General features: G+C 63.0%; 3 protein-coding genes across 3 annotated transcripts; 2 read left to right on the top strand and 1 right to left on the bottom strand.

The window, feature by feature from the left end:
* The first annotated feature begins 5774 nt into the window (after positions 1 to 5774).
* LOC121359924 (histone H2A.V) lies at positions 5775 to 10069 on the top strand. Its single transcript, XM_041479308.1, has 5 exons — positions 5775 to 5978; positions 8718 to 8795; positions 9223 to 9336; positions 9405 to 9534; positions 9751 to 10069. The coding sequence occupies exons 1-5, from the start codon at positions 5790 to 5792 to the stop codon at positions 9810 to 9812; spliced, it is 573 nt and encodes a 190-aa protein (XP_041335242.1). The 5' UTR covers positions 5775 to 5789; the 3' UTR covers positions 9813 to 10069.
* A 755-nt stretch (positions 10070 to 10824) lies between these two features.
* Positions 10825 to 14768, top strand: MAT2A (methionine adenosyltransferase 2A). Its single transcript, XM_041478961.1, has 10 exons — positions 10825 to 11071; positions 11167 to 11454; positions 12633 to 12710; positions 12788 to 12910; positions 12989 to 13101; positions 13177 to 13320; positions 13399 to 13617; positions 13902 to 14084; positions 14179 to 14312; positions 14665 to 14768. The coding sequence occupies exons 1-10, from the start codon at positions 10840 to 10842 to the stop codon at positions 14765 to 14767; spliced, it is 1617 nt and encodes a 538-aa protein (XP_041334895.1). The 5' UTR covers positions 10825 to 10839; the 3' UTR covers position 14768.
* A 1301-nt stretch (positions 14769 to 16069) lies between these two features.
* On the bottom strand, positions 16070 to 23863 carry GGCX (gamma-glutamyl carboxylase). The gene is made up of 15 exons (XM_041478653.1): positions 23633 to 23863; positions 23336 to 23548; positions 22762 to 22920; positions 22039 to 22204; positions 21362 to 21498; positions 20940 to 21056; positions 20705 to 20908; positions 20188 to 20447; positions 19815 to 19946; positions 18581 to 18732; positions 18141 to 18310; positions 17751 to 17881; positions 17535 to 17682; positions 16931 to 17120; positions 16070 to 16862 (listed from the first exon to the last, which is right to left on the bottom strand). The coding sequence occupies exons 1-15, from the start codon at positions 23739 to 23741 to the stop codon at positions 16706 to 16708; spliced, it is 2445 nt and encodes an 814-aa protein (XP_041334587.1). The 5' UTR covers positions 23742 to 23863; the 3' UTR covers positions 16070 to 16705.
* Positions 23864 to 23871: the final 8 nt, after the last annotated feature.

The raw sequence follows: 23871 nt of genomic DNA on the forward strand, positions 1-23871 counted from the left end.
AAATCTTTTTTTTGGGGGGTTTTTTTTTTTGTTTTTTTTTTTTTTTTTTTTTTTTTTTTTTTTTTCCGGGATGCAAACTCCAGGCGCCCGAACTGGAACCCGCCCCGAGCTGGCGGCTCCCTGACAATTAGGGAAGATTTCCTCGGTTTTGCCGATTTCTGACCGTTTTTCCCCCCCTCCCCGTTTCCCGCCGGGAAGGGGGAGGCGCCGGCACAAAGCACAAGGAAAAACTCGACGGGGCGAACCATCTTCCCCTTCTCTCCAAATAAGGCGCCTCCGGCCCCGTTTCACCAGGACCCGCCGGAATCCGCCCCTTGGCTTCACCCAAATTGGATTTTCCGGCCCCAAATCCGTGGCCACGCCCGGCCCCGGCACCTTGGGGGTGGATTTTGGAGGTTTATTGTTATTTTTTGCCTCCTTTTGTCTTTTTTTGCCCCCCTGGGCCCGGCCCTGGCGCCGCCTGGTCCCTCCAGCCACCTCCTATTAAACACATTTTTCCACTCTCAAATAGTCTTTTTTTTTTTTAATTCTTTTTCACTCCCTCAGCTCAGTCCTGCCCTGTACAGAATTCCGGTTTTTCACCCCGTTTTCCCATAACTCTGAACTCCATCGCTCTCATTCCAAAGTTTTGCCTCTTCTTCTCCAACGGTTTCACCACTTGTAGGACTTTTCTTTTTTTTTTTCCTTTTAATCCATTTTTGGGAGCCCAATCAGCTGCCTCCTTAATTTATTACCACGGATCCGGCATCTCCCTCTCTCCATATTTATTGGGAAGTGAGGAACAGCTGCAGACCCCTGGGGGACCCCCCACGCCGCTGTCCATCCGTCCGTCCGTCCGGCCCCCGGCCCCCTCCCGCTGCTCCCGCTGCCGTCGCTCTTTTTAAAGGGATTTTTAAAAGCGAATTTCTTCCGTTTATCCCGTTTTTAAGCCTTCTCCGTCGCAAAGGACCCGGATCCCTCACTCACTCACTCGGGAGCAATAGTCCTTCCTCGATGGCCGATGTGTCCTGTACTGTATTTTGTACCCTCAGGCAGCTCTTTCCGGTGAATTCCTGCTGTATCCACCCATCCTCCTGGTCCTGTGTTCTTTGCCACGGAGAAAAACCATAAACCACGACGGCGACGACGGATTTGGGGGGAAAAACGCTCCCAGCTCCGCGGGACTCACCGGCGTCCAGCCGCGGGACCTCTCCTTTTATTTTTGAAGAGGATGAGATATATATATATATATATATATATATAAAAATATATATATATTCCTTTGGGTTTCTTTCTTTTGGCTGAATTGCGGTGATTTAGCCTTATTTCTACTCTGGGAGAGCAGCGGAATCGCTGCCGGCCCGGCCCAGCTCTGGGGAGCTGGCTAGGAATACATGGAAGAGGAAAAAAAAAAAACAAAAAAGGCAAAACCACCAAAATCCAGTAATAAACCCAAAAAAGCAGCTCCCGGCGTTGGCTCAGGGAGCCTTTCCTGGCCAGAGAAGCGTTGGATCCATGGACACAACCTCCCACAGCTCCATTTGGGTGGGAAGAGCAGAGCACGTCGGGGGAAGACAGCGGAAAAAACAGCCAAAATGAGATAAAATAGGGAAAAAAGGGGATTTGAGGTGCCAGCTGGAGCGAGGGGAGCGGCCATGGGGGAGGGGATCTTGGGGGGCAGTTTTGGGTTGTTTTTTTCTCTTGGAGCCCCCCAGGAGGCGTTGGGTGTTTCCCAGGAAAGCGGGACAACGCCGGCATCTCCCCTGAACCCCCTTCCCATCTCTGTGTGTATAGACATGGCTGTGTGTACATAGCTCAGATTCGGTTGGGTTTTGGGTTGAATTCTGTAGAAAATGGGCAAATTGTTTTTTGGGTTGTTTTTTTTTTTTTTTTTTTTTTAAATTTTATTTTTAATCCACAAATAGGGGGAAAAATATCCCAAATTCCTGGTACTTCCAGCTTTGCCGCCCCAGAGGGGCTGATGGAGAACGCGATGATGGCTGTACAGACAGAATATTGCAAGTCTTGTACAATGCCCCAAAACCCACTGGAAAATACCCCAAATGGCTGGGTCTGGAGCGGGTGGTGCTTCCAGGGCAAGTTCAAACAGCTTCAGTTCTTTTTGCCCTAAAAAATACGGAAGAAAATTTGGATTCTCCTGCCTTGTTTCCAGGCGATTTGGGGGCAGTGGGGGGTGGTTTGGGGGGCCGTGCCAGTGGCGGCTCCTCACATTGGTGACAAAACCAGCCAGGCCCCTCACTGACCTCATAAAAAAAGCAAAAAGTGGAAAAAAAAAATCGCAAAAAAACTGGAAAAGATTTTAACAAAGCAGCTGAGGGAGCACTGGGGTTATGCAGGGTGGTGCACCACGGAGCTCAGCAGGTATTCCCAGTGGGAAATCCCAGCGGGCTCCGTGGATGCTCCCAGATGTTCCTGCAGGGCGAGGCCATCGCCCTCCTCATCCTCGCGGAGCCGGTAGAGCCAGCGGCGCCGGGGCCGAGCCACGCCGAGCCGGGCGTTGGGCGTTGGCGGGAGAAGGCAGATCCGGGCGGGACGGCCGGGGAGGAGCACGGCACGGCACGGCACGGCCTGCAGCCCCCGGGGGGCTCTGGCCTCGGAGCAGCGGCTGAGAGCGGCTCCAAGCACGGGGCAGCCCAGCCACGGGGCTGGGGCAGCATCGGTGGGGAGAGCACTGGATCCTCCTCCAAGAGCCAGGCGCTCCCAGGGTTGGATTTGCTGACAGCTGGGTCCTCCAAGAATTGTATCCTCTGAAAGCTGGATCCTCAGAGTGCCCGATCCTCCTTCGAGAGCTGGATCCTTCAAGAACTGGATCCTCCCAAGAGCTGGATCCTCTGAGCTCCAGATCCTTCTCTGAGTGCTAGATCCTCCTCCAGGAGCCAGATCCTCCTCCAAGTTGGATCCTCCAAGAGCTGGATCCTCTGGGAGTTGGATCCTCCAAACACTAGACCCTCCTCTTCGAGCTGGGTTCTTCTCCAAGCAGCAGATCCTCCTCGGAGAGTTGGATCCTCTGAGAACTGGATCCTGTGAATGTTGGATCCTCCTCCGAGCACCGGATCCTCTCGGAGCAGCAGATCCCGGGAGCGCCACCTCCCTCCCCGAGCGCTCGCCGTGACGTCCCTTTGCCGAAAAGAGAAAAAAAAAGAAAGTTTTATTCCTGTTATTTTTTTAATGAAAGAAAAACAAAAACTAAAGCAAACCTGCACTTTAGGCGGCCGGGGGGGCCGGGGCCCCCGTGTCCCTTCCCTGCGGCCGGCGGGGCGGCTCCAGGGGCCGGAGGCAGGTCCTGGGTGTTACCACTAGCGCAGACGAGGCCGACGCGACGAACTCCTCCTGCTCCGAGCACTCCTGACGTAGCAGATTTTTGCAAATGGAGTTTTACAGTCTATATTTAAAGAATTGTATGTTTGTAACAAATAAAGTATGCGGAAAAGTGAATGAAAACCAGCCCGGGCCCGACTTGCTCCTTGGGGGTGCCGTGGGGGGATCTGGAGGGTGGAGCTGGTGGTCAGGGCTGGGGTGGTCACCCTGCGGTGTTAGAGGGACGTGCAGGATGTCCTGAAGGCACACATAGGGAATGTGGGGTGTCCTGAGGGGATCGCCTGACTCAGGGGAGCTGGGGGTGTGAGGTACCAGCACGGTGGGGAGGGAGGAGGCTTGGTGTGGCGTAGGCACGTTGTGTCACAGCTCAGGCTGGAGTGTGCACAGTACAACGTGTGTGTGTGGGCGTGTGTGAGGTGTGCGTGCTGTCACACAGCTCCGTGTGTAAGGTGTGTGTAAAGCGAGTATATGGCATTTGTGCCACCACATGGCTGCCTGCTGTGGGTGTGTGTGTGTGTGTAAAGTGTGTGTAAGGCATTTGTGCCAGCACATGGCTGCCTGCTGTGTGCGGGTGTAAGGCTGGCACGGTTTGGCGCGGCCCGTGTGCGGTGTGTGCGTGCCGTGGCTCAGCCAGGTGTGTGTGCACAGACGTGAGAGGTTTGCGTGCCACGCACACGACTGCGTGGTGTGTGTCAGGTGCGTGTGCCATCACACACGCGTGCGGGTGTGTGCCCAGGGCGGTGTGCCGTGTCCCCGCCGTGCCCGTGCCGTGTCCCCACCGGCGGTGCCGCAGCCCCCGCCCCCCGCGCTGCGGCTCCCTGCGGGCTCGGGCTCATCTGAGGACACGCGGGGACCCGCCTGCGCATGAGCCGCCGTCACCGCCATCACTGTCACCGCCACCGGGGCCCGCTGCGACCCCCGAGCGCCCCGCGGCTGCTCCCCACCCGAGCCCGCGCCCCGCATACCCCCGGGGCCGGGAGAGCGGCTCCTCCGGCCCCATTCCACCCCGCAGCTGCTCCGGCTCCCCCCGGCTGGCCCCGGGGGTCGGGGGAGCTGGGGACAGCTGGAGGGGCCCCGGGGACAGCCGGGGGGCCCCTGGATGGAGCCCGGGGGGGCGCAGCCCGCGGCAGTTGCTGGCGGGGCAGGTGCGGCACTCCCGGGGTGCCGGGAGCAGCTGCGGCGTGAGGGGTGAGGGCACCCTGAGCCTCCCCGGCAGCTGCAGCGAGGCCCGGGGGATGCGCGGACCCCCCTGCCCGGTGCTGGGGGGAAACTGACGGGGCAGGGCAGGCACCCCGGGGAGGACAGCGACAGACGCCTTCGTCATCCTCCTCCTCTTCCTCCTGCTCCTCGCAGCCGTGCGGCCGGGGCAGGGAGGGGGACGGGGCCCGCCTTGAGCCCCCCGGCAGCTGCAGCGAGGGCTGCACGGGCCGCCTCGCCCCTGCCCAGTGCAGGGAACCTGGCACGGAGGCCGGGACAGCCGCGGGGATCAGGAACAGGAGCAGGAACAGGAACAGGTGCCGCCCTCCGCCGGCCCGGAGCGGGGTGGGCGCGGGGCTGGGGCCGCCCTGAGCCCCCGGCAGTGCGGCGAGGAGCGGGCACAGCGCGGGGCCGTGCGCCCCACACGCTGCTGGAGGGAAACTGAGGCACGGCAGGCAGGACGCCCCATGGCCGGGGGCAGCCGGGCGGAGGGGCCCGGGCCCACCAGCTCCGAACGCTGCCCTGTCACCGACCCTCTCTCGCGAATCCCCGGTTCCATTTACCAACTCAGCTCGCCCCAGAGTCGGGTTCCGTTTGGCACTGAACGGGGCGCCCGTCGTGAGGAACTTTTTTATTCACTGTGACATGTTTGCTCGGAAAAAGGGCCCTCTTCCCCCCAGCAGTGCCGTGAATTTTTTGGCTTTTTGGCCACACTTGACCCCTGCCGTCACCACTGACAGACCCTCCGGCTTCTCAGGGTCCGCCCCAGCCCGCAGTCCGGCCCGGGGCCGGCGGGGTCCGTGTTACCTCACGACCGCTGCCCTTCTCACTCATCCTTACGGGGCAGCGCCGGGCTATGTCCGTACTGCCCCAGAGACACACACGGAGGGTCAGCGGCAGCGGAGGGCTGGGTGTCCCCGGGCGGGCTCCCCTCTCAGCCCCGAGCAGGACCGGACCGCGTCAGGAGCGAAGCGCCCGGAGCCCTCCCGGACCCGCCAAGCCCCCGCGCTCCCCTCACGGCCCGCCCCCCTCTCCGGCTCCCTCACACAAACACGACCCGGGGCGGAGCGATGGAATGGGCGGGAAACAGCACCCGCATTCGATTGGCTCAATCAGCTGTCTATCATCATAACTCCGCCTCTCATCGCCGTGCTCGTTGTTGCTATTCGCCGGGCGGTGACGTCAGCCACGCGAGCGCGCCCCGCCCTCGCACCGCTGCGTGCCGTGTGCAAAGGCAACACAGCCGTTAAACGAGCGGCGGGGCGGAGCCAGTGATGGACGGGAAAAGAAGCGGCTCGCCCATTGGGCACTGCGGGATGTTCAAACTAGTATGGGAGGCGGTGATTGGTGGCGACGCGGCGCGGCCCGCCGCCCCCGCCCGGGCGGGTCATTGTCTGGCGGCTCCTGAGGCGGGTCGGGCGCGGCGGTGGCTTTGGGGTTCGGACGGCGGCAGCGGTACCATGGTGAGGGCAGAGGCAGCAGTGCGGCTCGGGACTCGGGGGGCCGGCCAGGACAGCGCGGCCGGGCCGAGCCGGGCCCCGTGGGGCCGCCAATGGGCGCCGCTGTCAGCCCAGGCCGGGCGGGGGGAGGGGGCCGGGCCCCGGTCCGTGACCTTGGGTCCGGCCCGGCGCTCCCCCGGTGCCCCGTGCCCGCTGCCGCCTGGTTCCCGGGGAGGGGGTTTGTCCTGCCCTCCAAACCCGGCCCCGCCGGTGCCCTCCCGCGCTGTCAGAGCGGTGCGGTGTCGGCCGGTGTCTCCCCGGCCGCGGTTTGTGCCGGTTGCGGGGCGGTTGGACGGGAGGAAGCGGCTGTCGTGAGGGGAACGCCGATCGAGGGGCCCGAGCTGGCTCTGTCAACCGCCCGGCGCTTGCTCCGGGGTTACGCGGATACAGCTCAGCCCGCTTCCCGGGGAAACGGCCCGGTCCGGGGGGAGAAACGGGGGGTTCATTCTGCCCGGTGCCCCGTTCCTGTGGCCCCGCAGGGGGAATGGGGAGAGCCGGGTGTGGAGCTGTCAGCGAAGGCGGGCAGGGCGATGTGGATTACGGCGTTCCGTGGATCTGCGGGATCGCTGGGGGCGTTCCGAGGGTCCGCGGGAGCGCTCTGTGGTTCCACAGGCGGGTTCTGTGCGTTTGGGGGGACTCGGGCGGTTCGGTAGGACCGCGGGGGTTCTGCCGTTCTCCGAGCATCCACAGGAGGGGTTCTGAGGTTCCGCAGGGGGCTTGGGGGGTTCTGCGGATCCACAGGTGGGCTGGGGGGTTCCGAGGGGGGCTCCGGATCCGGCGGTGAGGCCCCGGTCCCCCCGCGGTAATGGAAACACCGTTGGATTATGCAACTGCTGCCGCCGCCAAGAACTTGTGCTCGGGGATGTCTGGGAATGTGCGGCACGAGATAAGAAGTTGCTGCTTGGAGGGGTTTTATCCTGTTTAAAGAAATAAGAGAGAAAAAAAAAAAAAAGTTTGCCTGCCTGCCGTGAAGAACCCAGCGGGTCAGAGGCAGGGAGGATTTTAGCACGGGATTGTGCTCCCAGCGAGGGGCTGTGGTGGAGAGGAGGGATGGAGATGCCAGAAGGATGGTTCCAACCAGGAGGGTGAGGAGAGAATTCCTCGGGATTGCCCCCTCGGGAGAGAGGAGTCCAGGAGCCTTCACTCCCATAGGGAGCCGGAGGCACCTGGGCTGGGGGAACTTCCCGTGGAGAGCTGGTAAAAATCGGGACAAACCTCAGGATTTCCACGGCGAGACCTTTCTTGCTCTTCATAGTCAACCCTCCCCCGTGAAGATGTCTCAGGCAGGCAGCTCGGAGCTGGAAAACCTGCTGGGGCAGTGGGAAAGTTCACAGCTGGCTGATAAAAGCCCGTAGTGGGAACAGGCAGTGCTTTTCCCAATGCTGCTTTTTATTCCTAGAGCAAGGAAATATCCACAAATCCCCCTTGCCTCCCCCTTTTTTCCCATAAATCTCCCTTTCCACCCCTCAAATCCACCCCCCAGAACGCCCTCCTTGAGTTGAGCAGTTTGGTGGAGTGATGTTTTCTCCTGATGAAAGTAACTCCTACAGAGTGGATTTGCTGGGTCCCCCCTGGCCTCACCCAGCGCCCTCTGCTTGCTTTAATCACCTCGGGATTAATTAATGCCCCCTCGTGACTAATTTTTTTTTCCAATGTTTGAACTGAACCTTGTGTTAACTCCCACCTGGCTGGGATGGGACCCCAATCTTGGACATTCCCAGGTGAACCATATCTTATTTTTAGGATTAATGTGCTCCACTTGCTCTCCTGGCGTGTCTGAATCCTTTCAGTTCCCTCACCACGAGCCAAAATTCCTCCTTTTTAGAGGGGATGGGGATTGTGGGATCAATATATTCTAGAAAAACAGGGATTGTGAGTATCCAGGGTTTTTTCAGGCTCCCTTTTCCCTCTGCTGTTGTTTCTTGTCTTTCTATGGGCTGGAAAACTTTGTTTTGGGGATTCTTATCCCTGTTTTTTTTTTACCTGGAGCAGATTTCGGGTTGCTGACGTCTTTCCCACGGGGAGGGTGCAGCTCCCTCTACTTTTCCTGCGTCAACCACAGCTCTCACCTTCATTAGGAACAGCTCTCATTAGTGATTAATGACATCATGGGGTCTTCCCATGTCCCTGGAATCCGTGGATTTCCTGGCAGCGGATGGGAGAGCCCAGCAAACTTGTGTTCTCTCTTCCTTGTTACTCAGCAACTCCCAAACTCTTGGCTTTGGCATTTCCACCCCTTCCAACGTGGTTTGCATTAAATCCACCATTTTTGGGGCTCCTGGTGATTTCCCACTCTGCAGCAGGAGGGGAATTACCCCTGAATCCCACAGGATTCCATTCCCATGTGCAGGAACAGTGCCCTACCCAGCGTGTGGAGAAATCAAATCTGAAAACAAACTGGGCTCACAGCTGCTGGGAAAAAACCCTCAACAATGAGATTTTGGGCTGTTTTCCCCCCATTTGGCATTTTCTGGAAAATACTGGGAATAGTGGCAGCAGGATGAGACCCCTGGGTGAGGAGCAGCTGCTGCACCCTGAAAACCTCCCTTGTTTATCCCCTTGAATCCGCGTGGTTTGAGAGGCCTTGAGTTGCCAGGGAAGCTGCCAGCTTATCCTGCAGCAGGTCCCTCTGGCTTAGAATTAACGAGATTGTTTGGATTCAGAGACTGATTAGATTAATTAACGGGCCCCTTTCTCCCCCAGGCTGGCGGCAAGGCGGGCAAGGACAGCGGCAAGGCCAAGGCCAAGGCCGTGTCGCGCTCCCAGAGGGCCGGGCTGCAGGTATGGCTCAGGGAATGCTGGGCACCCCCAAACCTCTGCTTTGGGGTCAAAACGGGGTGTTTTGGCACTGGGAGGTGTATGGAGCCATGAGGAGCTTGCAGAGGGGGTTTGCTGTCGGGTGGGACAGAGAGGATGGGAGGATTAATTGGGAGAAGTAATTACTTATATTTCCTAAGTAATAATTATAATTAAAATAAAATTATTTTATGCTATACCAGATATAACTACATTTTACTAAATTACATTTTTATGATACATATGTCATAACAATATCATATGTTATTATAGCATGTGTTAATATTGATATGAATTAGTAATGAATAAATTGGATAGTGATCTGTTTGGATAGTTGCAGCCCAAATCAGCCCTGTAGGTATGCACACCGGGGGTGCTGTAGGTGTTAACGAGGCTGTTAATTGCCCCTCAGTTCCCAGTGGGCCGCATCCACAGGCACCTGAAGACCCGGACCACCAGCCACGGGCGCGTGGGAGCCACGGCGGCCGTGTACAGCGCTGCCATCCTCGAGTACCTGACCGCTGAGGTAGGACCCCCCTCCGCAGCCCCCCGGCCCTGCCCTGGCCATTCCCACCTCCTCCTGCCGTCCCGCAGGTGCTGGAGCTGGCCGGGAACGCTTCCAAGGATCTCAAAGTGAAGCGGATCACGCCCCGGCACCTGCAGCTGGCCATCCGCGGCGATGAGGAGTTGGACTCGCTGATCAAAGCCACCATCGCTGGAGGAGGTGGGCCTGGTTCCTCTGTTCCACCTGGGGTGGGGATCGTGGCAAGGAGGGGAGTGTGGGAAAGCAAGCAGGAATTTGGCACGAGCACATGGGCTCGCTGCTTGCCTCGATTCACACTCAGGGGGATCCGCCTGGCGTTCGCAAAATGGGGAATCTTGGAGTTTCTTGGGAATTCTGCAGGTGACTTGACAGGATTTCTCCCCCTCCTTTCTGCAGGTGTCATTCCCCACATCCACAAGTCTCTGATTGGAAAGAAGGGACAGCAGAAAACGGCGTAGAGGGAGCGCGGCACCGGATCCCCCCGTCATCGTACTGTACCTGGCACAGGAACATCTCGGGGATACGAGGGATTTTTTTAAGGAATAGTTGACAGGAAGAGCATAGAGGATTGACTGTAGAGGAAGCATTGGGATGGGTTTAGATTCTGAGTAGGACACACCGCGGGCTGTGGGGCGGCAGCTGGGGGTGGGCGAGTGGCTCGGCTGCCCGCACGTTTTATACAAAAATGGAACCCATAAACCATTTTTTACAAAAATCCAGACCGGCTCCAGTGGTGAGGGGGAAGGGGTGTTGGGAGGGGGCGTCGGGACCCCCCCCCCCGGTACCGAGGGATAAGCACCGCCCACTATGCAAATGTTCGGTGGGTGGGGCGTGCCCCAAGGCCCCGCCTCCCGGGAGCACATGGCCGGCTCTGTCCGTCTGTCCAGCCACGGAGGTGTCTGTCTGTCCTGGCCCAGCGCAGGAGTGTTTGTGTGTCCGTCCCGCGCACGGGGTGTCTCTCTGAACGGTGTCTGTGTGTCCGTCCGTCCCCGGGCCGGGGACAGACGGCGGGCAGCAAACGGGAGTGTGCGTGTTTGTCAGACGGTTCTGGCTGTGTGCGGGCCACATCTCCATCCCTCCGGGCCGCCTGTCTGTCTGTCTGTCCGTGGCTCTGTCACTCCTGCGTGTCCCTCTGTCCTGGCCATCTGGGTCCTGCGCGAGCTCCCGCCGAGCCCTGGATGCAGCAGCTGGATACGGGGGTGCTCCGAGCCGGGCCCGGAGGCGGTGGCGGGGGGAGCCCCAGCCGGGCCGGCTCCTGCACTGGCAACACCGGGCGCCGGTTGCATCAGGCGTCAAGTGGCTCTAACGGCTGAGGGCACCATCAGGGCCGTGCCCGGGCTCAGGCCCGCCCCGCCGGACCGCAGTGCTGGGGATAGCCGCGGGACCGGTTGCGGCCGGGGCCAGGGGCCAGGGCGGGGCCGGGCCGGGCCGGGGTCGGTGCCGGCGGGCCCGAGGTCGCACAATGGCGACGCCGGTCTGCGCAAGATGGCGGCGGGGGGGCGGGGCCGTCCTCGCTGCCCGCGGGCCGTACATTGCGCATGCGCACGCCACTCTGTCGCCGGGCGCATGCGTGCGCTGCCGCGCGCCTCGAGCCGCCGGGCCGCGCGAGAGGCACCATGCGGACACCACGGGGGAGTACGGCGGGGGCATCGGTGTGCGACCGCAACATTGCCCCGTGCGGGGCAGAGGACACAGTCTGACCGGCGGTTTAACTCCGGTAAGTGCTCTGCTGGCAGTGGGGCTCTACGGGCAGCCCCAGACATTGATCTCAAGCTCCGCGTTACGTAACGTGCTCCCCCTACCCGACTGCAGTGGTTCTGGCCCCCCGCCCCCATGGCCCGTATTCCGCTCGCCATTGGCTGGAAGCAGCAGCGGGGCGGGGCGAGGAGGCTATAACTAGAGGCAGCGCGGTAGGGGCCGCGTTCAGTCCATCGCTGCCGCGCTCGGGTTTTGTTGCTCCTGTGCTTTCTTGCTCTCCCCTTCCGCCTGTCGCCGCCCATCGCGCCGCCATGAACGGGCAACTGAACGGTTTCCACGAGGTGTTCATCGAGGAGGGCACCTTCCTCTTCACCTCCGAATCTGTGGGCGAGGGGCACCCAGGTGCGGGCCGAGCGGGGCTGGGCGGGGCGGCGATCGCGCAGGCGCGGCCGGGGGCGGGGGGGGGGGGGTGGCCCGGTGCCGCCGTGACTCAGCCGTGACTAAGCAGCTCCCGGTGCCCCCGCACCCCACGGGACCCCTGCCGTGGGCTCCCTCCCCGCGTGGATGCCGGCGGTAAGGCAGGCCCGGTGAGCCCCGCACACACCCCACCCCCCCACCGGAGGGCCGGAGTGTCGCCCTCAGCCCACCCCACGATGGTGCCGCCGATGTCGCCCGGCCGGTGATAACGTCCCGTGGGTCTGCCCAGATGTGCCGTCCCGCCGCAGCTGGGCGGTGGTTGGAGCCCCCCAGGCTCGGTACCAGCCGGTGCCAGTCTTTCCCGGTCTTTGTCCTCACCGGTTTGGGGCACATGACCGTTAATCTGCGGAGGCGGCTGCCAACGCCCAGTGCCCGCTGCTTGAGCACACCCAGTACCCTTAAACCCTCTCAGCTCCAGCCACTCCGGCACCCAGGGCACGCTCAGCAGCTCCCGAGTTCCCATCCGCTCCGGATCCCACTTGGGCCCCACAGCTCTGCACCTTCTGGCTCAAACACCCGCAGCCCGATGGCACAACCTGTGCCTGCTCTGGGGCTCTCCCCACGCTGCCTGAGGGAGGAGGTTCTGAGGTCCGATTCCTCACTCTTTCCCACCAAAAAGCGTCCGGGGAATCCTCCTCTCCTCACCCCAGCTGGGCGCTGCCTTGTCCTCGCCCAGATCCTGCCCGGAAGGTCGCTGCCAAGGACACCCGCAGTCCCGGGGACACGGGTGGCCCTTGGGACACCCCCACCCACGCAAAACATGCCGGGAGCAGGAGGGAGCTGGTTGTCTGGTGGGGTATGGCTGGAGCAGCTTTGGCTGGAGGCAGAGCTGCTGGGAGCAGGCGTGCTGCGGATTTGGGAAGCTGGCATACGGGTCTGATCCCCTCAGTGGTGCCACGGGGCTCAGCCTTAGTTGGAGTTGGAGCTTAACTGGGACATGCCTGGAATTCCAGCCTGTGGACAAGGCGAGGGCTCTGTACACCCTGGGGGGGCTCCTGGATTGTGGGGCTCGGATCCCTGAGCTGGAGGCTCCGGAAGGAAGGGCTGTGCCGTGTTGGGCTGTCCCACGCCACCATGACGCCTCCTGCTCTTTGTGTCCCCAGATAAAATCTGTGACCAGATCAGTGATGCTGTCCTGGATGCCCACCTCAAGCAGGACCCCGATGCCAAGGTGGCTTGTGGTGAGTAAGGGCACCAGGGGACAGCCGGTGCGTGACGTGGAGGTGACACAGTGCTGACGTCACCCTTGTCCCTGCAGAGACGGTCGCCAAAACCGGGATGATCCTGCTGGCAGGGGAGATCACCTCCCGGGCCAACGTGGACTACCAGAAGGTGGTCCGGGACACCATCCGGCACATCGGCTACGACGACTCCTCCAAAGGTGTGTCCCGGGCTGCCACCGCCTCAGGGACAGCACGGGGTGGCACCGGGCTCACCAAAGCCCCCTTTGTCCTTCCAGGTTTTGACTACAAGACGTGCAACGTGCTGGTGGCCCTGGAGCAGCAGTCCCCGGACATCGCCCAGGGTGTGCACCTGGACCGCAGCGAGGAGGACATTGGTGCTGGCGACCAGGTGAGCCCCGGGGCCATGGGGTCGCTGTGGCGTGACCCAGGGCTGGGTGTGACCCCCCTTGTCCCTGTGCCACAGGGGCTGATGTTTGGCTACGCCACGGACGAGACGGAGGAGTGCATGCCCCTCACCATCGTGCTGGCGCACAAGCTCAACGCCAAGCTGGCCGAGCTGCGCCGCAGCGGGGCCCTGCCCTGGCTGCGCCCCGACTCCAAGACACAGGTGAGGTACCGCTGGGTCCACAGAGCTCTGGGGAGCCCCGTGTTCCCCGCCTGGCCTCTAACTGGTGTCCCCCGGCAGGTGACAGTGCAGTACATGCAGGACCGCGGGGCGGTGATCCCCATCCGGGTGCACACCATCGTGATCTCGGTGCAGCACGACGAGGACGTGTGTCTGGACGAGATGCGTGACGCTCTCAAGGAGAAGGTCATCAAGGCCGTGGTGCCCCCCAAGTACCTGGACGATGACACCATCTACCACCTGCAGCCCAGCGGCCGCTTCGTCATCGGTGGGCCCCAGGTGCAGTGACACTGTGGTGGTGGTGGTGACAGCTGTGATGGCATGGCACAGCGGTGGTGCGGTGCTGAGGGCTGGTGACAACATGGTGACAGTGCTGATGTGGTGATGGTGACACGGTAGCAGTTACAATGGTTGGATGGTGGTGAGAATGGCACAGAGGTGGTGTGGTTGCGGTGGCGATGGTAACACGACAGCGGTCACAGCACTGTGGTGGCTCAGTGATGATGCTGGTGCCATCATCGCTGGTGACACGGACAGGGTTGTGACACTGCTGTCCCCAACAGGGTGACGCGGGGCTGACCGGCCGCAAGATCATCGTGGACACGTACGGGGGCTGGGGCGCGCACGGCGGCGGCGCCTTCTCGGGCAAGGACTACACCAAGGTGGATCGCTCGGCCGCCTACGCCGCGCGCTGGGTGGCCAAGTCCCTGGTGAAGGCCGGGCTGTGCCGCAGGGTGCTGGTCCAGGTGGGTGCTGCTCTGGCTCCAGGTGGGCGCCGGGTCCCCAATCCAGGCTTTTGGGGGTCCGGCCTCACCCGCAGCCGCGCGTTTCCCCCCGCAGGTCTCGTACGCCATCGGGGTCTCGCACCCCTTGTCCATCTCCATCTTCCACTACGGCACCTCCCAGAAGAGCGAGCGCGAGCTGCTGGAGATCGTCAAGAAGAACTTTGACCTGCGCCCCGGGGTCATCGTCAGGTAACGGGCGTGGGGGGCTGTGCCGGGGGGCGGGGCGGGCGGGGGTCCCTCCCGGAGCAGCCCGGGGACCGCCTGGCGCCTGGACCCGGCGCGGAGCCGCTCGGCCGGACGGAGAAGGCGCGCTCGGGGCGCGGACGGGGTAAGTATCCGCCGGAGCCGAGCGCTTGGAGCTTCCCCGGCTCCCGCGGGAGCGGCCCGGCGCTCCGGGGGCGCGGCCGGGGAAGCTCCAACCGCCCCGCGGGGTGGGGAGGGGGCGGAGGCGGCGCTGCGGAACCCCCGGCCAGGCAGGGAAGGAAGGGGCGAAGGCAGGAGCCCGGGGCAGCCTCACTGAGTCGGGAATTGTGTATTCCAGGGATCTGGATCTGAAGAAGCCCCTCTATCAGAGGACCGCAGCCTATGGCCACTTTGGTAGGGACAGTTTCCCTTGGGAAGTGCCCAAAAAGCTAAAATACTGAGGAAAAAAGAGCATTGTTAGGGCTTTTCCCCCCACTCCCGCGGGCGTAGGTTACAGAGAAGCCCGTGGGCTCTGGGGGAAAGAGCTCCCGGCCCCCCCCAGGCTCCCCGGCCCCGCCATTGTCTCTCACCATCGTTTTGGTTGTGTGGGGACCACGTGCCTCTCCTGGAGCCCCCCCTCGTGTTCCCCCCCGTTCCCTCTGGATGGTTTTTAACAAATATCTCTTCACTCCGAGCTGTGAGATGGGGAAAAAGGCCCAAGTGCCCTCTCTCACCCTCCCCCGTGCCCCCACAGTCCCACTGTGGCAAGGGCCACCCCGTTTTGGGTCCCAGCAGTCCTGCTGTGGAGGGATCCCCCATTTTATCACTCCCCATTCCCCTTTTTTCCCCAAATTCCACTACATCAGGGGGACCCCCTGTTTTGGCTCCCGCAGTCCCCCCCATCCTGCTGCAGGGGGGTGACACACAAACCCCTCGTTCTGGCTCCCTGTGTGTCCCCCCACAGTCCCCATTCCACTGGGAGGAAACTCATTTTGGCTCCCCCAGTCCCGCTGGTGGGGAAGACACTTCCCATTCCACCTCCCCACCCCCCTGGGACCTCGCTGGTGCTGGGTTTGGTTCTTAACCCTCATTTTTAACCTCTTTTATGTTCCAAAAATGCACATTTTGGGGGGGGACACGCTAAAACCGATCCCCAAACCCCCCCCTGAGGGTTCGGTACCAGAGGAAAACATTTTACATACTTTTTTTTTTGATTGGGTTTGTTGGAGCGCCGGGGGTGCCCGGGCGTGGCGCTGGTGGCCGGTGTGGTACAGAGAAGCCGGCTTGTTTACTGCCCGCCCGGGCTCCGGCCCCCAGAGTGCCTTGGGGGGGGGCAGGGGGGGCTTTCTCCTGCCCTTGAGGATATTTTTTGCTGGTGCTGGGTTTGGTTCTTAACCCTCATTTTTAACCTCTTTTATGTTCCAAAAATGCACATTTTGGGGGGGGACACGCTAAAACCGATCCCCAAACCCCCCCCTGAGGGTTCGGTACCAGAGGAAAACATTTTACATACTTTTTTTTTTGTTTGTTTGTTTTTTTCTTTTTTTTTTGGGGTTTTAATCCAAAAGCTGAAGCAACTCCCCAACTGCACAACCCCTCCACCCCCCAACTTTGTCCGGATTTTGGGGGGAAAGGGGGGGCATTTGGCGCTTGATACTTGAAGGTTTGGTGTATTTATTGTGCGCCGAGGCGGGGGCGTGAGTACAGAGAAGTCCCCGCGCTCAGCCGGCAGCTCCTGATCCCTGAAAGCCCCCACTTCCCTCTTTTTTTTTTTTTTCTTCTTCTTGGTTTTACTATTTTCGGGAGGTTTCGTCCGAATGTTTTGATCCACTGAATCCAAAAATGAACTCGAAAAGAAAAGAATCTCAATAAAAGCGATGGGTTAGACGGAGCCACCTGGAGTGTGTGGGGGGCACGGGTGCAGGGGGAAGCTCTGAGGGATTTTGGGAACTGAGGCACTGCAGATGGAGAAATTGGGGTACAAGGGAAAGTGGGATGTGGGGGAGCAGATAAGGAGAAAGTGTGGGGGGGGGAAAAGGTACGGGGGAAACTGAGGCACGCGGTCCTGGAATGGGGGGGGATTTGGGAGTGGGGGAAGTGGAGTACAAGGCAGAAATGAACATTGGGACAGCAGGTATGGGGGAAATGGGGTTTTGTGGAAATACTGAGGAATGGGAAAACAGATGTGGGGGAAGTGAGCTCGGGGGAAAGCAGGGTGTGAGGGGATACGGGCACAGGGGGAGATGGGATGGAGGAAGCAGGAAGGGAACGTGGCTGGGGAGCGGAGGGATGGAGGGAAAGGGGCACAGGGCAGGGGGGTGGTTACAGATCTGGGGCACCGCGGGAAACTGAGGCACGGGAGCATTTCTGGCTTACAAAACTGCATTTATTTGGGGTGTTCAGAGCTCGGGGCCCCTCTGGGCCCCCCCGTCGGCCTCGGGCTGAGCCTCCTCCTCCTCCCCGCGCCAGCTGGCGAAGGCCACCTCCTGTGCCAGGCGCTCCGGGGACGGGCGGCCCAGCGCCAGGTTCCGCAGTGCGATCAGCGTCATCAGGGCACTGCGGGGACAGCGGTGGGCACCGGGGGGCACGAGGGGACAGGGGGGACAGGGGGCAGGGGGACTGACCTGCGGCGGAAGAGGAAGAACTTCCTGCGGAGGAAGCGCCGCAGGCGCTGGGCCGGGCTGGACTGGCGCTCGCGGCGCTGCTGGCGCTGCTCCCGCCGCAGGAACAGCGACACCAGCGGGTCCAGAGGGGCCCCCGCGGGCAGGGGCTCCCCCAGCAGGGGACGCAGCTCGGGGGGCAGCGGGGACTGTTCTGGGGGCGCAGAGGTGGTGCGGGTTAGGGGGTGACTGATTCCCCCCCGGCTCAGCGCCGGGGATTCTGGGGGTCCCCGTGATCCCCACAGTGTGGTGATGGGAACGGGGGATGTAGCCATGATCTCCCCACCCGAGTGACAGGGACTGGCTGTCCTTGTCATCCTCCCGTGCTGTTGCTCATCGGAGAAGGAGGTGACTGGAAGCTGGGGACCCTGCTGTCACCCCCACCCCAGTGACAGCGACTTCCTTGATCCCCTCAGCCCGCTGCTCACCAGGGGCTGAGCTGACGCAGCTTTTGGGGTCCCCCAGGGCATGAGGCATGGGGGATTTTGGGGCTTCCCAGGAAGCAAGACCTCAAGGATTTTGAGACCCCCCCCAGGCGTGAGGCGCCGAGGGTGTTTGGGGGTCTCACCGGTGCCGTTGCGCACGCGCTCCCGCAGCTCCCGCAGCCGCGTCAGCTTCTGCTCCAGCTCCAGCGCCGTGGTGTTCACGTACAGGTACATGTAGCACGAGGGCTCGGGGGACACCGTGTGCACCTTGTGGTACTGCCCCGCCGGCAGCTGGGGGAGCGGGGTGTCAGCACCCCCAGGCACGCCCCAAAGCCCCCGGGGTTCCCCCCGAGCCTCACCTGCATGGCCTCACCCTCCTGCAGAGAGTGGTTCTGCTGCTGCTCCACCAGCTCCACCAGCACCTGCCCCCGCAGCACCCGCAGGCTCGTGTTGCCCAGGTCCTCGCTCACAAAGTTCTCCAGGTGCAGGCCTGGAACAGCCAGGCTCTGTACCCCCACCCCAAACCCCGCTGTGCCCCCACGTCCCTCCAAGCCCCAGGTAGCCCCCGTGTCCTCTACTCCATGCTCCCACTGACTGCAGGGACCCCCCTGTACCCCAAAACCACCCCCAACCTCAGGATTCCCCCACGCCCTGTACCAGCCCCTGAACCCCTGGGACCCTTTGCTCCCTGTGCCCCCCACTGACCCCTCCGTGCCCCCTGTACCCCAGCCCAGGAGCCCCGGCCTCACCGGGGAAGTCTGCGATGAACACGGTGTCCGTGTGTCCGTCCAGCTGTGCCTCCAGCTCCTGCAGCCGCTGGCGCCACGGCGACAGATCCACGAGCAGCGGGAGCAGCCACGGCGTGGGGGTCCACGGGGACCAGGGGGCACGGACCAGGTCCACCCGGGGGTCCACAAGCCTGAGGAGACAAAGTGTCAGGACCCCGCAGAGCCCCCAAATCCCTTGGGTTCCCCCAAACCCCTGCTGGAAGTGACAGTGCTCATAGCACAGGGGACCTTAAGAGCACACGGGGTCCACAACACGTCCAGCTGTGGGGACAAGCCACCCCCTTGTGGCACCCCCACGTGTCCCTGTGTGCCCCCAAACCCTGTGTCCTCTGTAACCTCAGCTGAGAGCAGCAGCAGCACCCACAGCTCCCAGCCCAGACCCCCCCGTGTCCCCGTGTCACCTCTGCTGGAAGCGCTCGTTGATGGACACCCAGACGTCGAAGTAGATCTGGGGCTGGCTGATGTTGTAGCGCGGCAGCAGCCGGCTCAGGCAGGCCGAGTACTGCTTCAGCATGTCGGCGTGGTCCCGCCAGCGCCGGCTCTGCGTGAACGCCTGCGGGCACGGGGAAACTGAGGCACGGGGACACCGAGGCATGGAGACATAGGCACGGGGAAACTGAGGCACGGGGACACCGAGGCATGGAGACATAGCACGGGGAAACTGAGGCACGGGGAAACTGAAGCACGGGAAAACTGAGGCACGGGGACAGCAGCATGGGGAAACTGAGGCATGGGGAAACTGAGGCACGGAGATACAGGGACGGGGACACTGAGGCATGGGGACAGCAGCATGGGGAAACTGAGGCACGGGGACACTGAGGCATGGGGACACTAAGGCATGGGGACATAGGCACGGGGAAACTGAGGCATGGGGACAGCAGCATGGGGAAACTGAGGCATAGAGACACTGAGGCATGGGGACACTGAGGCATGGAGACATAGGCACGGGGAAACTGAGGCATGGGGACACTGAGGCACGGAGATATAGGGACAGGGACACTGAGGCACAGGGAAACTGAGGCACAGGGACACTGAGGCACAGGGACACTGAGGCATGGAGACATAGGCACGGGGAAACTGAGGCACAGGGACACTGAGCCACGGGGACACTGAGGCACGGAGACACGGAGGCACAGGGACACTGAGGCATGGAGACATAGGCACGGGGAAACTGAGGCACAGAGACACTGAGCCACGGGGACACTGAGGCATGGAGACATAGGCACAGGGAAACTGAGGCACGGGGACACTGAGGCACAGGGACAGCAGCATGGAGACATTGAGCCACAGGGACACTGAGGCATAGGACAGTGGTGTGGGGAAACTGAGGCACAGGGATATCAGCATGGGGAAACTGAGGCAATGAGGGATGGGGAAACTGAGGCAATGAGGGATGGGGAAACAGGCAATGAGGGATAGGGGAAACTGAGGAGATGAGGCACGGAGGAACGAGGGACAGGTGAAGTGAGGGATGGGGGGAATGAGGAACAGGGAAAATCGAGGCACAGGGGCTGTTCCATGAGTGATGAGGAAACATGGGGAGAAATGAAGGCAACAAGGGGAAAATGAAGGATGAAGGAAACTGAGGCCCACGGGGCAAGTGCCCATCTTTGGGAGCACGGGGGGGTCGCTCACCCCTGGTTTCAGGTAGCCCACCTCCCCGGTGAGCCCGTCCCTGTAGGTGATTTTGACGTGCTGGTGGAAGCGGGAGTGCACCATCATGTCCCAGGAGTAGCCGTAGAGCCCGTTGGTCCAGTTGTTGTAGCCCTGGGGACACGTGGGGGGGTCACAGAGCACAGGGGTGTCCCCACCCCAGGGGACAAGGAGTTGACAGGGATCCCAAACCTCCCACTAGCCCCCTTTTACCACCCTAAATGCCCCCCCAGCCCCCAAATTGCCCCCTCTATGTCCTCCCCACCCCCCAGTCCCCTCCCTGTGTCTCCCAAACTCCTTCTCACCCTTCTGAGACCCCCCCCCTTGTCCCCAGACCGTCCCTCCTTGTGCCCACCTGGGTGATGAAGTGGGAGTAGGGCAGGAAGAGCTGCTCCAGCACGTAGAGGATGGTGAAGGCTGCGGCCAAGTGCTGCCGAGGCCGAAGGCCCCCCCGGGCCCTCCGGCCCCCGTAGTGGCAGTCGGGGCTGGGCTGGGGGGGCTTGGTGCTGGGCAGCCAGGCCTGCAGCCGGGGGGGGCAGCGGGCCACGAGCCCCCGTGGCCACTCGGGCCGGCAGAAGAGCCCGTTGGTGGCCAGCATGGTGTAGGAGAACATGCCTGTGGGGAGGACACTTAGGGACCCCCACTGCACCTGGGGGTGGGGGGTGCCCCTATTTGGGATTGGAGTGGGGGTTCCCTGCGCAGGGTCAGGGTGTTTTGGGGTGTCTGGGCACCCCTGTTTGAGTTTGGGGGCTGTGGAGGGGGGAGCTCGCCCTGGTTGGGGGTGTTTGGGGGTACCCAGGGGTCTCATGTCCGGGTTGGAGATGCTCTGGGGGAGCCCTGGGGGGGTCTGGGGGTGCCTTTTCCCCCCTCACCGATGCTGAAGAGCTGGGAGTTCATGCAGTGGAAGTAGGTGACGAAGACGAGGGCGAGGGGCCGCGTGGCGTCGAAGAAGAGCAGGAAGCCGGCGGAGAGGTCGAGCACCAGCCCCCCCCCGTGCACCACCAGCCGGCTGGTCAGCTCCTCCGACAGCACCAGCCTGGCCACGGAGCCTTCCTCGGCATCGGCCCCGCCCCAGCACCGGCCTCAGCCTCAGCGCCCCGCCCCAGCCCCATCCCATCACCTCCCTCACCTTCCTCCTGCTGGGCGTCACATTCCTCATCCTCACCCCAAACCCACCCCCTGTGCCCCTCCTCATCCTCACCCCAAACCCACCCCCTGTGCCCCTCCTCATCCCATCCCCATCCTAACCCCAGCCTGTCAGACCCATCCCTTCCCCATCATCATCATCAAACCTCCTTAACCTCATCCTCCAACCCCATAACCCTCCCCATCCCATCCCAATCCAATCCCATCCTGTTCCATCCCATCCCAATCCCATCCCGTCTAATGGATCCCATCCCACCTCTCATCCCAGCCCCACCTTCATCCTCATCCCCTCACCCTCCTCACTGTGTCCCCTCCCCGTCACCCCCTCCCCATCCTCACCTTGGACCCCTCAATTCCACTGCACCCTCATCAACCCCCTTCACCCTCCCGGGGGGGTCCCGGGGGGGGGTCCCGGGGGGGTCCTGGGGCAGGGACACCCACCTGGGCACGCAGCAGGGCGTAGTTCCACAGCGGCACGTGGGCGTTCCGCTTCCGGGGCCGGAAGAGCCCGTCCACGGAGCTGGGGGGACACGGGGGGACAAGGCCACTGTCACTGTCCCCAGTGTGTCACCCACTGCCAGAGCCCTGGGGACGCACTGGGGACAGAGAGCCAGAGGTGGCACCAGGTGGGTACACAGTGCCACAGGGGTGTCCCCTGGGGACACAGCACCATGGGGACCCCAGGACCTGTGCCACCCGCTGGGGACACCATGGCCTATGCCACCCCATGCCACAGGGATCCCCAGGACCTGTGCCACCCCCTAGAGACACCAGAGCCACAGGGGATGCCAGGGCTTGTGCCACTCCAATGCCATGGGGGTACCCAGGACCTGTGCCACCCCCTGAGGACCCAGTGCCAAGGGGACCGTGGGGTCTGGGCCACCCCACTGGGACCCTGGTGCCACAAGGGACCCCACAACCTCTGCCACCCCATGGTAACCCCAGCCCCGTGTCACCACCCTGCTGCCTCACAGAGCCCCAGTGGGGGATCCCCAGTGCCCCCTGTGTCCCCAGAGGCTCCCCGTGCTCGGGGGGTCCCCGCAGCCCCCCCGGTGCCCACCCGTAGCGGTCAGCGCCCAGCAGTGCCAGCTGGAAGCCCAGCAGCCCGTAGAGGTAGGAGTGGTTGTTCCAGGAGGTTTTGTCCAGCAGCAGCAGGTACCAGTAGGGGCACAGGAACGCCACGCAGCTCAGCCGGTAGCAGCAGCCCAGCATGATGCCCAGCGCTCCTGCGGGCACAGCAGACCCCTGGTGTGCCCCCTGTCCCCTCCTGCTGCCTGTCCCCAGCCTCCCTCTGCTCCCCTGCTACTCCCAGTGCCCACCCCAGTGCCCATTCCCATCCCAGTGCCCCTTCCCATCTCAGTGCCCAGTCCATCCCAGTGCCAGCCCGTGCCGTGGTTCCTGCCCCAGTGCCATCCGTGCCTGTCACACTGTCACCCCTGTTTCCCTCCCAGTGCCATCCCTGTCCCTGTCCCTGCCCCAGTGCCATCCCTGCCTGCTCCACTGCCACCCCCATTTCTGTCCCAGTGCCATCCCGTTCTTATCTCAGTGCCATCCCTGCCTGCCCCAGTGCCACCCCCATTCCTGTCCTCATACCACCCCTATTCCTGCCCCAGTGCCACCCTCGTTCCTGTCCCAGTGTCACAGTGCTACCCCCATTCCTGTCCTCATGCCACCTCCATTCCTGCCCCAGTGCCATCCCCGTTCTTATCTCAGTGCCACCCCCGCCTGTCCCACTGCCACCCCCGTTCCTGTCCCAGTTCCCCCCCAGTTCCCCTCCCCGTACCCAGGAACATGACGGTGTAGAGCAGGTACATCCAGTCCAGGGGCAGCGGCGCCAGGAAGGGCAGCAGGGGGAAGCGGCACACCTCCAGCCCGTCCAGGTACCGCTGGTCCAGGTGCCCGAGGCCGCGCTCCTGCGGCACGTCCAGGGCCATCAGCAGCCCTGGGGACACGGGGGTCACTCGGCCGGGGTCACTCGGGCAGTGGCCGCAGCCCGGCCGGGCGCTGACCCCTCCGCCTGCCCGAGCCCAACCTTCGCTCCGGTGCTGACGTGTCACGGCCGGACGCCGCCGGTCACTGGCATGGGGGACCCCCGGCTCCCGGCCCCTCTCCCCGAGCCCCCCAAGGTCCCGGTGCCCCCGAGCCCACGCAAAGTCCCGGTCTCCCCGAGCCCCTCCTCGCTCCGTTCCCCGATGCGTGTCCCCCCGTGCGCGGTCTCCCTGTCCCGGTGCCCCTCAGAGCCCCTCGGTCTCCCTATGCCCCCGGTGTCCCTGTGCCCCCGAAGCACCTCCCGGTCCCTCCCGGTCCGTGCCAGCCCCGGTTCCCCGGAGCCCCCCCGGTGCCCCGTCCCCGCTGACCGAAGGCTGCGCGGAAAGCCCCGAGGGCGGCGGGGTCCTGCGGCCGGTGCAGCAGCCGCACGAAGCGCTGCCATCGCGTCAGGTCCCGCAGCTCGAAGCCCAGCAGCCGCCGCGCCAGCCCGGGCCCGGTACCGGAGCACTTGGGCGACCCGGTGGGGCTCGGGGGAGGTTCCGCCGCCTCCTCCCGCTCCGGCCGCCGCCGCCGCGCCGGGCCTGCCGGGGGTCAGGGGTCAGCGGTCACGGCTCGGGGGTCTTGGGGGTCCCCGGGGCTTCCGCACCCCCCGCCCCTGTCCGCACCCGCCGCCGCCGCCGCCGCCGCCATCGCCGCGGCCCCGCCCCGCCGCACGTAACAGTCGCGGCAGCCAATCAGCGCCGAAGAGGGCGGGGCAATTGGACCACACCCCATCAAGCACCGCCCCTTCTCCCCTGAGGCTCCGCCCCCGGGATCCCGAACCGGGACCCCGAACCGGGACCCCGAACCGGACCCCCGGCCCGCCCCAATCCCCCCGGTCCGCCCGGGCTCTGCGCGACCCCAT

The sequence above is a fragment of the Pyrgilauda ruficollis genome, unplaced genomic scaffold (assembly GCF_017590135.1).
Source record: "Pyrgilauda ruficollis isolate IOZ18807 unplaced genomic scaffold, ASM1759013v1 scaffold113, whole genome shotgun sequence".
Lineage (NCBI taxonomy): Eukaryota > Metazoa > Chordata > Aves > Passeriformes > Passeridae > Pyrgilauda > Pyrgilauda ruficollis.